Below are 12500 nucleotides of genomic sequence, written 5' to 3' on the forward strand. Positions count from 1 at the left end.
CCCAACCAGCCTAACCTGCGATCAGGCTCATTTTTAGCTTCGCCCATATGTTCTCTTATGTCGTCGCTCGCTAAAATTGGGCCTGACCAAAAGTCTCTCAAGAATTCCGGACGGTCGGCCAAATTTTGGCCGACCAAACTCGTGATCTGATTGGCTGTTGAAACGCCGGAAGTGAAAATGCCATCGTGATTGCGCGGAGCTCTCGCGAAGTTCTCGAGACTAATCCGCCCTAAGTGTACGAAAAAATTTGCTCCCTTTTGTTCTTACAATGCCGTGGACGGTGCAACTTGATTTTATTTGTATAAATGGAGATATGCCATCTGAAACATCTCATAATTTGTCCAGAATCGGGTTTGAATCTCTGGAACGAGTGAAATTAGCGATTCCCTTGTCGAGCTCTGTGGCCATGGGGTTGAAAGTACTTTGGCACAAACTTCCCTGATGTTTTGAAAGCTAAATAACTGGTTCTTTCAAATGGCAATGAAAGCCGATGCATATTGGTTTCCTGGATAAGACAGGGGACATATATATCAACAGGAGGAGATGCTAATAAAATGGCAAGTTACACGAATGCATGTTTTGAATATCTGTGTATCAAACGGCTTTATTTATTTACTGTACATGACACGGTTTGTTTGCACACTTTATAATATTTCCAGTTGATTTAACTTAAAACTCGCACTCCAGAAACTAAACTGGCATGTTTCCAGAGAGATCATTTGTACAGCAATAAAAGAAACTTTGCGAGTCCATGTTACTGTTCGTACTCCATCAAAAAATTAACAGCCAAACTTATCATGATTTTACTGCGCGCAATTCTAGAAATACACTGCAACTGAAGATATTACCCGAAAAAAATCACCAAAGAAACCTTCATGGGCAAACACGTTAAAGGAATAATGTATTTCCAAACCGTCCAACGACAAAATGCTAGGTTATCTCAATCACAAATTAAGATGTCAAGCTTAAAAGATTGCATATTCACCGGCCTTTGCCGCAATATAGTCGCGAAAACATTCCCCATGCTTTAAATGTGTTTTTCTCAAATTAAAGCCAACGGTAACTTTCGAATTCGTTTATAATATTCCTCCCACGGTAATTAACTCTGGTCAAAACAAAACAGCGTGAATCTGCCATCCACGCGTGTATTGGTGTAATGGAAGTAAATTTGATTGGCCGATGAAGGACATGTCAATCAATCAAAAAAAGTGGGTGGAAGGAATTTCGAAGAGGAATTTGGTCAGGCTCTATTTTTCGTTTCGCCAACTGCACATTACGTATCACGCGAAACTAAAATAGAGCCTGATCGCAGGTTACACTTTACACTCCATAGATAACAATTCCGCTCGTACTTTAAAAGAAAAACCTCTTTGACAATCAAAAAGATTTTTATTCGTATTTTGTACCGTGCTCAAAGTACACACGAACGAACCACAAACGGTGGTTCTCACGATGTTGATGTGGAGAAATAAAAATAAAAGCCAATCAAAACTCGTTGTTTCAATGATGTAATGATCGATGGGTAATAACCAATCAAATCATTTTCCACACATTCCAGGAAAAATCACGTGGTATGGAACACGATTATCAACGGTAAATCACAGACCGTTCCTCTCCGATTGTTTTTTTGAGGGGAGGGGCGGTCTGTACACAGGCTAGCTCAATGAAGTGGAACAGTATAATAAGACTTGATGAAAATGCCTGGAAAAAAAATTTCACCTCCCTAAAGAGCGTCTGTAAGGAGAAAAAATTGAAAGAATTCCAGTTTAAATTAATTCATAGGATTGTAGTTACTAAAAAGGAGCTTCATCGACATGGTATTAAAACGGACGATGAATGTCTCTACTGTGGTGAGAAGGATTCAATTGACCATACTTTTCTTAACTGCCGATTCGTAAAGATTTTCGTAAACAACGTAACTGACTGGTTTAACGCCGCCAACAACTCAAAATTTGCTCCAACAATTGAAGAGAAACTATTTGGTATCACATCGGTCCCATATGAAAAAGAAATACTGAAGAAATTAATTACACAATCCTATTTATGAAATACTACATATACACCAGTAAGATGCAAAACCAAGCTATTCACCTTTCTGTCTTTGTCAATAAAGTTTTATTTAAGTACAGAATAGAAAGCTTTAGATATTGGCTACAATAAATGCTCCTCCCAGTTTAAGCGCAAAACGATACATGAAATTACTTAATCATGTATAAGAGAAATGTTAACGTCAGTGCTTCTGAAACCGATGTAAAGTACATTAAGCTATATAGGTAACCGTTTTTGTAATCCATTGTAATGCAGGAAGCCAATAAAGCACGTTAAACGTAAAAAATAAATAAATAAAAATAATAATAATAATAATTATAATAAATTATTATGCTTGTTGATGCTCACAGCAGTAAAACTGTTTTCAGATATGATATTGTTGATGACAGAGGGAAAGAAAACATGTTTATATTGGATGATAAATCTCAGAAACCTCTAAGGAGAAAAATAAAATACAGGTTTGTTATTTACAGTATATTAGAATATTAAATTGAAACAATAGAGTGTTGAAGCTAACACAACAACCCTCTTCCAATTATTGCACTGTTAACTGGAAGACACATGTTCAAATGGTGTCTTATAGATTGAATGAAAGGGTTCACTCGAGTTTACTCCAAACTCCACATACAGAATTATGCAAAACATAATATCATAACACCTGGACTATCCTTGTTCAATGTAAATGTGGTCAAATATCCCCCAAAGTCCCTGTGTTCAGGGTCCATCTCAATGTTCAAAAATGGCTTCCCAATGTCTGTAGTTAAAATAATTTGATGGTTTCTAAATCTCAGGAACATGTGAAGATTCAGAGAAGGTCCAACATGCCTACAGTCAATGAAATTTGACCCATTTGGGTGAAGTGTTTTTAATACAACTGTCACCTTAGTTGTATTTCGGTGAAGTGACTCACAACTGCCCTGTGTGGAAAATAGTGAACTAGCTCCTCCAGGCTTGGAACTTGATTTTGGGGCACCCATTCGACAATATCAGTCTGCAATATTTATTGCTCCTTGATCTGCACAAGATTTCACTGTTTCAGAATTTTTCAGTACTTCTTGATTGCTATCGTCACTTACTTGGTGCAACTGTATTATTTTCTAATAACATGAGGTGATTATCTTTAAAAGGTACTTAATTTCTTCACGTGAAATCGTGTCATAGACTGAAGCTTCTTACATGTATCTACATGTTCCAGCACTCGGCAAAGTCCCTTTTTGACTTGTGGCCGCTTCTGCTTAGGTGGCCTCATACACCACAAGCCTTTTTAGAGACATCACCGCCAAGCCGGCCACTTCTGCTGGAGAGAACAGGACAGCCACAACACCGGGGACTTTATCCCCTACTTTTCTCGAATAGTCTGTTATTTTTATAATATATTTTTGTTTTATTTATAAGTAACCTGTATGTCGATGCTGTGAGCTATACCTGACCACATCTATGTAATGGAAAACCTTCAATATGTAGATGTTAAACTCAAATCTCCTCTGCATGGCTAACCTTCTGGCTTCTGGTCCAGAGGGGTCTCTCATGTAATAACATTTTCACTTCAATGAAGCCATTACTACCGGCAAATCAATGATCGTGAATCAGTCCCTACAACACCTAACCTTCTGGCTTCTGGTCCAGAGGGGTCTCTCATGTAATAACATTTTCACTTCAATGAAAGCCATTAATTACTACCAGCAAATCAATCGTGAATCATCAGTCGCGGTCAGTATCACTTGTTCCATATGACGGTGACTGACAATGAAAGTGAGCTTTAAGCATAACAAGTCAATGCATCTTTAAAGTCTGTTTTATAGGACTCTGGTGCACAAGTCACTTAAACAATGTGTGAGGTACGGCAACATCAGCGCTCAAGAAAACCCTTGTTTGGTTGTCAAGGACGACCACTGGGAACACTGGGAAAGCACCCTTTCAATCAATTGTAGCTGTTAGAATGTTCACTGTGACTACTGTTTTCCTGATTTGCCGCAGGTGTTTTTGTATGTCCGCTATCTTTGCTTTTCTCTAAAATCAAACCAAGTTTAATTTGCTAAAATACCGTAAACGTGCTAATAGAATTCGTCGGAGCCTGTTGTCTTTTCCCCGCTCCTTTAGTTTAGTTTTCCTTGTGTAATTTATTTACCTGATTTTAATTTTTCGTTCAGCAAGATCTTCTGGGCAGACAACTGTTAAATCTTCCTCGTGTTTGGGCAAAATTCTCTTCACATTATCTATCGATTTGTACACAATTGTCTTGTAAGCTAATTTCTTGTTCTTGTGTAGTATGCTGATGATTGTTATGAAGCCCCATTAAGTAAACTTCAGTCCCTCTGCGATTTGCGCCTGTGTCGCAGGTGTTGTTCAATACTTCCTTAGAGGTCATCAAGCTCGAGGACCATGAAAAGAATTTTCAGTGTTTAATTCCAGTCCTGATAAATAAATCTCTTTGTAATTTTCTTGGCAATTACCACTTCACTCAAGTGTCCTTGTAAAACAGTCTCCAGCTTTGACGCAGTGTTAATGGCGCGAAATTAAACACTCTTTGACTCTATAGTCGTCACGCGATCGGGCCATCCGATAATGGATCACAACTCATCTCATATACACTGTTCTTCGTACGTGACTTTCTTCCCGCCACAGCTAACTGCAAACTGCACGTTACCGTAATTTATGTCACGAATCAATTTCTTATGAGTTGTGCCTATTATTACGACTTGTGTGACGTTAAATCAACAAACACCCCAAGACAGCTCCATCACAGAAAATCAATCGCGGTAATAAAATAGTCTTATTAATCATTCTCCCAACAGTAGTTCGGGAACAAAAAGCTGTAGTCCCGTAAGCCCCAGAGGAGGAGTTGTGACACGTGGAGAGAGCTCTCAGTCAGAGGGTCGGACCGGAGGCAAAGAAAGACCCTTCTCTGCAAGCATCGGGCGGTCACTGCATGAAGATGCTCCTAGGGCCAGTAAGAACCACCTAAATCCTAGTGCATACGGAGGAACAGTCCACCAGCGCATCAGGAGAGCAGCATCTTTGGATGGCCAGGACGTGTTGCGTGCAGTACCACAAAGTACTTTAGACAAGAGAACTCTGTCGGAGAAGGTGGTTTGTTAGTTTGTTCAATCATATCTTTGCTGGACCTCTGACTTTGGAGGTAATAAGCCAGGTAGCTAGTGTATTCGAGTTTTCGCCGAAAATGCTGCAAAGGGTAGAGCACAGACCGAGGACCGATTAGCTTAGTTGGTTGAGAATCAGGCTAAAGGCCCAGAGACCACTTTCATAAATGGCGACCACTTTTACATTTTTCTTCTTTCTGTTAATTAGACCTACTGCCCTCGTTTTAAAACTTCTTTCGAACTTTTCTTGTCGTAGCGAGGCTGGAAAGGCTTATTAGAATTAAAACAAAAGATTATTTTATTTGGCCGCCATTATGGAAGAGAATGCCGTGACAAATTCGATTGTTTGATATTTTAAATGCTCTTGATCAAAAACAAAAGACCAAAACTGAATACGCAAGCGGATTCCATTCGCGCGAAACGTTTTACATGAGTGTTATGTTTTCATGTAACGTTTGCTAATTTTATTTTTCTCACATCCTAAGTACTATAAATATGCCTTGCCGCAGTTTTTTAAAATTCATTCATTCGACAATGATGACATGAAGCCGTCGAAACGTCATGTTACTTTGCTCACGTTAATTTTCCTACTTAAATTATGACAGAGGTCTCTTAAACGGTTTCAAATTTTGCTTCAACATGCATTCAACAAAGTTGAAATTGAACGGATGTTGGGCAGATGTTGGAAGCAAAAACAAAGGTTGTGCGGAGGCAGTTCAAATGGTATCAACATCACGCCAACAAATGAGCCAACACTATGATTGCGTGGAACTAGCAACAAGAAACCAGACTCTCCCGTCTAGATTTACTGGCACATGTGAGCGCGCGTGTGTTCTACAAATGTTGAACAAACTGTTTAAACGGCTTCATCTCCATCCAAAATTTTCTACGAAAAAAAGGAATGTAGTACGTTCAAGATAAGGCACCCAGACCTGTTGCTGACTTAGTCAAACTGAAGAAGACTGATTACAATTTAAGAGGCACTAAGATGATCTCCTTACCAAAGGTAAACAGTACCAAGCATGGTCTTAAGTCATTTCGCTATTTTGCTGCAAATACCTGGAACGCGCTACCAAATGTAATACGCGCAAAGGCTCGCCAGCACAAAAACTTTTCTTCAGGATATTCGTCGCCTAAAATGTAAAAACAAGTAGTTTTTATATTTTTGCTTCATGTGTATAGTCTCTAACATAGGTTGTACTTAAGATATTTTTTTGGTTGTGGGCTTCCTGGAAAGTAGCTGTTAGCTGCTGCTGCTGCTGCTGCTGCTGCTGTTACTGCTACTGCTACTGCTACTGCTACTGCTACTGCTACTGCTACTCAACAATGTTGAGCGACCTGTTCAAACGCTCCCAACATTTGGTTCAACAAAATGTTGAATGCACGTTGAAGCAAAAGTTGAAACCGTTTAAATAGCCCTTAAGGCTGCACTGGACTAGAAATCCCTGTCCCCGTCGCACTATACCCTCTCGGGCTGCGGGATGTTAAAGCACCCGTACACGTTTCTTGAACGTGTCACGTTAGGGTTTTTCTCTGCCAGCATGTGGATAGATTTACGGCTTCTGAGCGAATGAAACCAATAAAACAAAACCACAAGCAGAGGTCGGGTTGTTTGCAAGGTGCAGGATTCTTCACTTCGATTAAAACTAATACGTCGACCAGAGACTCCGACCCCGAATTTTGCGAACTAAGGAAGGTGGACTTGGCGGGGAAGGGCTGGATTAATTTTTTATCCTCCAATAAAGTTGACAAACACTCGAAGGGTTTTGAATTGTCGAACGATTTCTCTCTCAAGAAGCCCACAAAGTCAAACCAGTCATCCTGGAAGAAGACTGGAACAACTTCTCTTGTAATACACCTATTATTGGTCTATTCGAAATTTGAACCCACGAACTCCGTCTCAAAACAGCAGCATCTTTTTGGCATTTAGCTCAGTGGACACCTCTTTTGTTCTAGCACTTTCAAGGTTTTGTTAATTTAAGGGATTACCATTTGGTTTGTCAACTTGGGGAAGAAAAAGTGCTAAAACAAATTTTACCTTTAGCGCCGTAATTGACAAGAAGGTTTGATTCCCTTAAGGATCAACGTATTGTGAACTTAATGATGTCTCGACATAACGATGAGGAGAGAGCACGTAAGGACCGTCTGATGCTAGAGCTGGAATTAAATGAACAGAAAAAGCTAGAAGAACAGTTGAGACAAGCAAGACATCGGCAAAAACAAGCCACGTTGTATGAAGATTTCAAAGCTAGGGATGCCAAACAGGTAAATGTACAAGCAAGATTATTGCTTTTTATATTGTACGCAAGCGTTTTACATGTAGTCGACTAAAAAGCTCTCGGTTGAGAGTCCGATGAGTTTATCTTGAATCAGTTTCCTTTGTTTATGTTGCCAGTACGAGGTGAGAGTAAGACGGCTTCGAAACGAGCAGCGACTGAAACAAGACAAAGTGGAAATGCTAATGTCGAAGGATCTTGCCTGGCAAGAGGAGAGACGAAAGCAGGAACAGATTAAAGTGAGTTTATGGAGTATTTTAGACTTGATTAATAGAGGGGACCCCATTCTGTAAACTGAATTACTACGAAACTGAACTTAGTACATTTACTGAACTGAATTTGCTTTTTTCGCTAGGGAAACAAACTTCTGGCCAAGAAAATCAAGGACTCTGAAAAAAAACAAAAGCAGGTATTTATTTCTAAAATGCCATATAATTTGTGTAAATGCTTTTTTGAATAAACGTGGCAAAAACATGGTCGAAGGGGCCCTGTGTGGTGTGACAATAACAGGCTTCATCACTTGTTCAGACTTGGGGTCGCTCCAATAGTACATTTGGGGGCCTAGTACCATTTATTTCTTTTAGCATATTCACGTTAAAACAAAAAACAACTTGCTATTTATTTTCTTACACTCATCCATACCTACGTATACATCACTAATACTGTTAAGTGTCACGCAAATCTACATCTAGAAACCGGTTTCGAATTGTCTCGTGGTTTTCTAACTCGTCTCCAACAATTGCATTTGCCTTTACACGAAAGCAGCTATAAGAAAAAAGTAACATTTGAAGAATCTAAATTTCGTCCATCTTAGCTTTCGCGGAAACGCCGTCTTTGACTTTCTTGGGATATCATTTTTAAATCTTATGTAAATACACCAAGCTAATGATGAAACAGCGTCATAAGCATATTTTGTTTTCCTTTAACATACTGATCTCTTCATTTTTTTACAGTGCGCTACTTTTAAAGTTGGGTGATTGCCAATTTGTGTTTTGTTGTTGTTTCTGCAGGAAGGCAATCTTTGGCAGAAAAAGCGAGAAGACGAACTGCAGCGAAACATGACTCAGCTGAATCTTTTGGAGAAGCACAAAAATGCTATCATGAAAAAGAATTTTTTCTCTACGCAAGAAAGCATGGTAAACACTTTTCAGATATTTAATTGTGACACATTTACGCAATAAGAGGGCCTCAAACAAGACAGTTGGTAAAGACTGGGAAGCTCATGATTGACTGATTTATGTAAAGAACAAACTTACCACCATCAGACAACTAAGATGTACGAGCCACAACTAAGCAATAGTCTTTCAATTGACCGTGTTGGATATGGAATAGTAATTGTTAACTTAGTTCTTCTGTCTATTTAAAGAACGCTCGAAGCCGTAATCGCACAATCCGGAACAGACATCGTGATATAAGGAAAGGAATTCTACAGCAGTTGAGGTCAGTGTGATGGCAGATTACGAAGAGTGAATTATGGAAACGTTGTTTAGTGTAAGTTGAGGTGGCGCTGCGCCGACGTCCGTTATCACGTTTCAGGCTGAATTCATGGTTTCTTTTTAGGCAAGAAGACGAAAATCTTCAGCATGAGGTGGCAATAAAGCATCAGACAGCGCTGATGAATTATCAAAGACAGTTGTCTCGAAAAGACAATCAGATCACACAAAGCAAGTTAGTATGGTGTTGTCCTTTTAAAGCACCGGATAAAGGCAAACGTCTCGATTTATACTACGGCTCGTATTTGTTTGTGGGCTGTTATGTGAATGGCCCCTCGAACACAATCTGGGTCTCTCGGGGGAGATGCAACCTTCCAGCGATGTGGACGAGGCTGGTCAGGTCATCACATTACTTGACCAGTTCACTGTGAATCAGACTCTACCAGAGTCGAAAGCTTATTGTTTCTCTCTCTACAGTGTAGCGTCACAAAAAATTATAGAGTCGACCAAAAGTCGTGTACCCCTATTGTATACCCCTGGTCTATTCAAGAACTACTTCACCTGCCCTTCAGTTTTGGCATCATATGATAATAGCCTGTTTGTGTTGCACTGATGTTTGTTTGCGTTTCAGACTCAAGCGCGAAGAGCGATTCGAAAGACAACAGGAACAGCTAAAGAAACGTAACAGTGATATGGAGCAATGGAAAAAAGAGCTAACTCTCTTTAGGAAAGAAGTAAGGCGTGGAATTGTGGCAGGCCGATTATCGTAAGGCGAGACGCAAATTATGCAAAGCTCGATGAAGCTGGTCTTGAGTTATGTCAATATTCATTTCAGTTTATTGGCTAATTAAGAGAGACGTTTCTACAAAAGCACGGCTATGTAGTGGTTAGCGCGCCGGACTCCCTCCCCTGGTTCGGTGGCTCAAGCCCTAGCTCTGTCACCGTGTTCCTTTGGTTTTGCAAACGCTATTGAAGCCTTAGTTTAGATTTATTCGAGGTTTAGAATTAGTAGGCTTTCAAACAATTACAGAGCACAGGAATTTCATAACTTCTTTAACTGAAAATGTTATACTCTTGAAGACTTTTCCAAATTGCTTGAGACGAACTAGCCTCATTTTGCGGTATATCAATATACCACACATTCTGAGCGTTAGTTGGCACAAAGAACAAAAGACTGATAATGATAATCACTTAATTAACCATTCACCATAGGGGATTTTGAGGTTCAGTGAAAATAATACTAGGTTGTGACCACAGGGGGCCCCGACAAACTGTATGACCGTTTTATATCTATATCTTTCACATAATTTTAATAGAATCCAAGACATTTTAGTGCTGTTATAATCACATATAAAAAAGTAGAAGTATTTTTACCTGAAGTGTTGTTTGTGGTAATCCTTGTGGCTGAAAACGACGAATTTCAGTGATTTGACGGGTTTGTGTTGGACGTTCACCTGAGCGTACCAATAGAAAGACATGGATAAAAAGCTCGATTTCGAACCGCTCCATCACCGAGCTGATTTTCACCAACAAATTCCCGTCGTACAGGCTTTAAATCACGCACCAGGTAAGCTGAAACCCACAGCTTTCCTCTCATACCATTATATTTGAAATGCGTTCAAAACTCTAAGCGCTAGACCTAAAAAAAGATCAAAAAGTCAAGCATTCGAAGCTCCAAGGATGAGTAGCTCTGAAGTCTGAAGTAGATTGTAAGTTGTGTAAGTTAAATATAAAGGAAAATGTCAGTTTGAGGGATGACCAGGAGTGCTGACCTGTTGTGACTAGAATGGATACTCCAAAATAAGGTGAGACACTTAGTTTCGTGTATATAAAGTACCAAATATGGTGTCACCACAACAATTTATGAAAGCTAACCATTTCGAGCCTCGACGCTTAGACCTAATCAGATCAGTGCGTAACCCAGGAGTTATTCTCTGCCTAAACAGAGCATCGTTTATCTGCCAAAGCCGGTCAACACTGAGGTTGTCAGGTATTGGCACATAATGACACCAAATGTTACACCTGTATATGTGTCACAAAGTGTCCCTCTTATTTTGGAGTATCCATTCTAGTCATTGGCAACAGAACAGTCCTTGTCAGTTGACTGAAAAACAATTTCCTGAATTATTCTGTCAACTGCCACGCAGTGAGGACTTCATTGAACAAATGGAAAAACAGTTGAGTTGGGTTACCTTTTTAAGCTCAGTCATGTTATCGCTGATCGAGAGGGCCATACGCCTTATTCCAAAAAGGCGGCCATTTTGGAATAAGGTGTGTATGGCAGAGTGGTTAGGGCGCTTAACTTGAGATCCTTGAAACTCCGGCGTTCTAACCACTCGCTGAGATTATTCTTGGTAGTTCCTGGTTCCACTTCTACGCTGTGTTTGGAAATAGTCCAGTGGTTTGCCTCCGCCCAGTTGGGATTCATAACACTTGCTTGGTTTTGTTTTCTTTGCAGAAGGACGAGCGAGCACGGGACACAGTTACCATGGCAATGGCATCCAAGCAGCAGAGAGTAAAGTCACAATTGGAAGCGGAAAAAGACGATCATCAACATAACATGAAAAAGTGAGTCACATAGACTCTTTGCATAAATGGCAATGTATATCCTAACCCTCACAAACTGGCCAGACTAACTGTGTCTAACGCCAGACGATTTTACTTGTCAATGGCGAACCCCTGGGAGTCAATGGGTTAATTGACCACTCTCCATGGGGCTTTTCAGGGCCAAAGAGAAACAATCAACGAAACGACAGAACACAACAACAACAACAACAACTGTTAAGAATCCCAACTGGCCGCAGGCAAACAGTTGGCTATTTAGAAATGCAGTCGAAAAAATATTTTCAAGACACTTTCATTTTGAGGTTATTTTTGCCACGTAAAGTGCGTGCGGGGCGGGTCCCGCAGGTTGCGCAAGTAAAAAAATATGAAAAAAAGTCACAAACCATTCAATAATGGCAATCAAACATGACTTAGCCTGTGTAGCTGGCCAATCCCCTCTCCTCGCGCCGGCTATGCAGGCTAAACGCGATTTAACATCATCCAGAAACACCAATCAACTTTATGGTGGGAATCTCGAACCATCTAGTTTGGATTCAAGTTCGAGATCGAATTGTATTTCGAGTTAGAATTCGAGTTTAAAATTCTGCTTGTTGTTGCCCATCCTTTCCTTGCATCTTTCACTTTCATTTGTGACCTCTTACGCGAAAACGTTCCTTAGGAAAGGCGTTTGAACGACTGAACGCGCGGCAAGCTCGCGGGTGACTCACGGGTTGTAAAGTCGTTGTCTAGAAACATAAGTACGAGACTAAGGATGTACAAAGTATTGTTATTCGAATTTAGGCGCCATTTGTGCAAAGGGACTATGTCGTGAAAAAATTAAGGAATTTAAAAACTCAAACTGTGCGTCAATACACTTGAAGCCCTTGACTACGCATGTCTGAGATTATTCCTGCATGACCCAAAAGAAATTGCGTCGAATTCGATAAGTACTGAATACAGAGAAACAACGTGTCTCGATGGTGCACTATTCTGAAAATTTTCAAATAATGAAAATGATTTTAGTTTGTTTGGTTTGTGTGGAACAGAGTGAAAGAAGCTGTCGAAGAAAAAAAACGGGAAATCCAAGAAGTGATTGA

The 12500-nt window shown here is 40.0% G+C and overlaps 1 protein-coding gene across 4 annotated transcripts in view; it reads left to right on the plus strand.

Annotated features, from left to right (window-relative positions):
- The window catches only part of LOC138012717 (coiled-coil domain-containing protein 177-like), a 50880-nt gene that overhangs the window by 31040 nt on the left and 7340 nt on the right, over positions 1 to 12500 (plus strand). For 2 of the 4 annotated variants that reach the window (XM_068859584.1, XM_068859587.1), the window contains exons 7-17: positions 2418 to 2507; positions 4845 to 5136; positions 7230 to 7415; positions 7546 to 7665; positions 7782 to 7835; positions 8437 to 8562; positions 8793 to 8866; positions 8987 to 9094; positions 9491 to 9593; positions 11318 to 11427; positions 12450 to 12500. The exon at positions 12450 to 12500 is cut by the window's right edge and continues 58 nt beyond it. In XM_068859584.1, coding sequence (XP_068715685.1) covers positions 2418 to 2507; positions 4845 to 5136; positions 7230 to 7415; positions 7546 to 7665; positions 7782 to 7835; positions 8437 to 8562; positions 8793 to 8866; positions 8987 to 9094; positions 9491 to 9593; positions 11318 to 11427; positions 12450 to 12500 — 1314 coding nt within the window. The remainder of the gene's footprint in view (positions 1 to 2417; positions 2508 to 4844; positions 5137 to 7229; positions 7416 to 7545; positions 7666 to 7781; positions 7836 to 8436; positions 8563 to 8792; positions 8867 to 8986; positions 9095 to 9490; positions 9594 to 11317; positions 11428 to 12449) is intronic. The other 2 variants (XM_068859585.1, XM_068859586.1) reach the window with 2 other exon arrangements.

The sequence above is a fragment of the Montipora foliosa genome, chromosome 8 (genome assembly GCF_036669935.1).
Source record: "Montipora foliosa isolate CH-2021 chromosome 8, ASM3666993v2, whole genome shotgun sequence".
Taxonomy (NCBI): Eukaryota; Metazoa; Cnidaria; class Anthozoa; order Scleractinia; family Acroporidae; genus Montipora; species Montipora foliosa.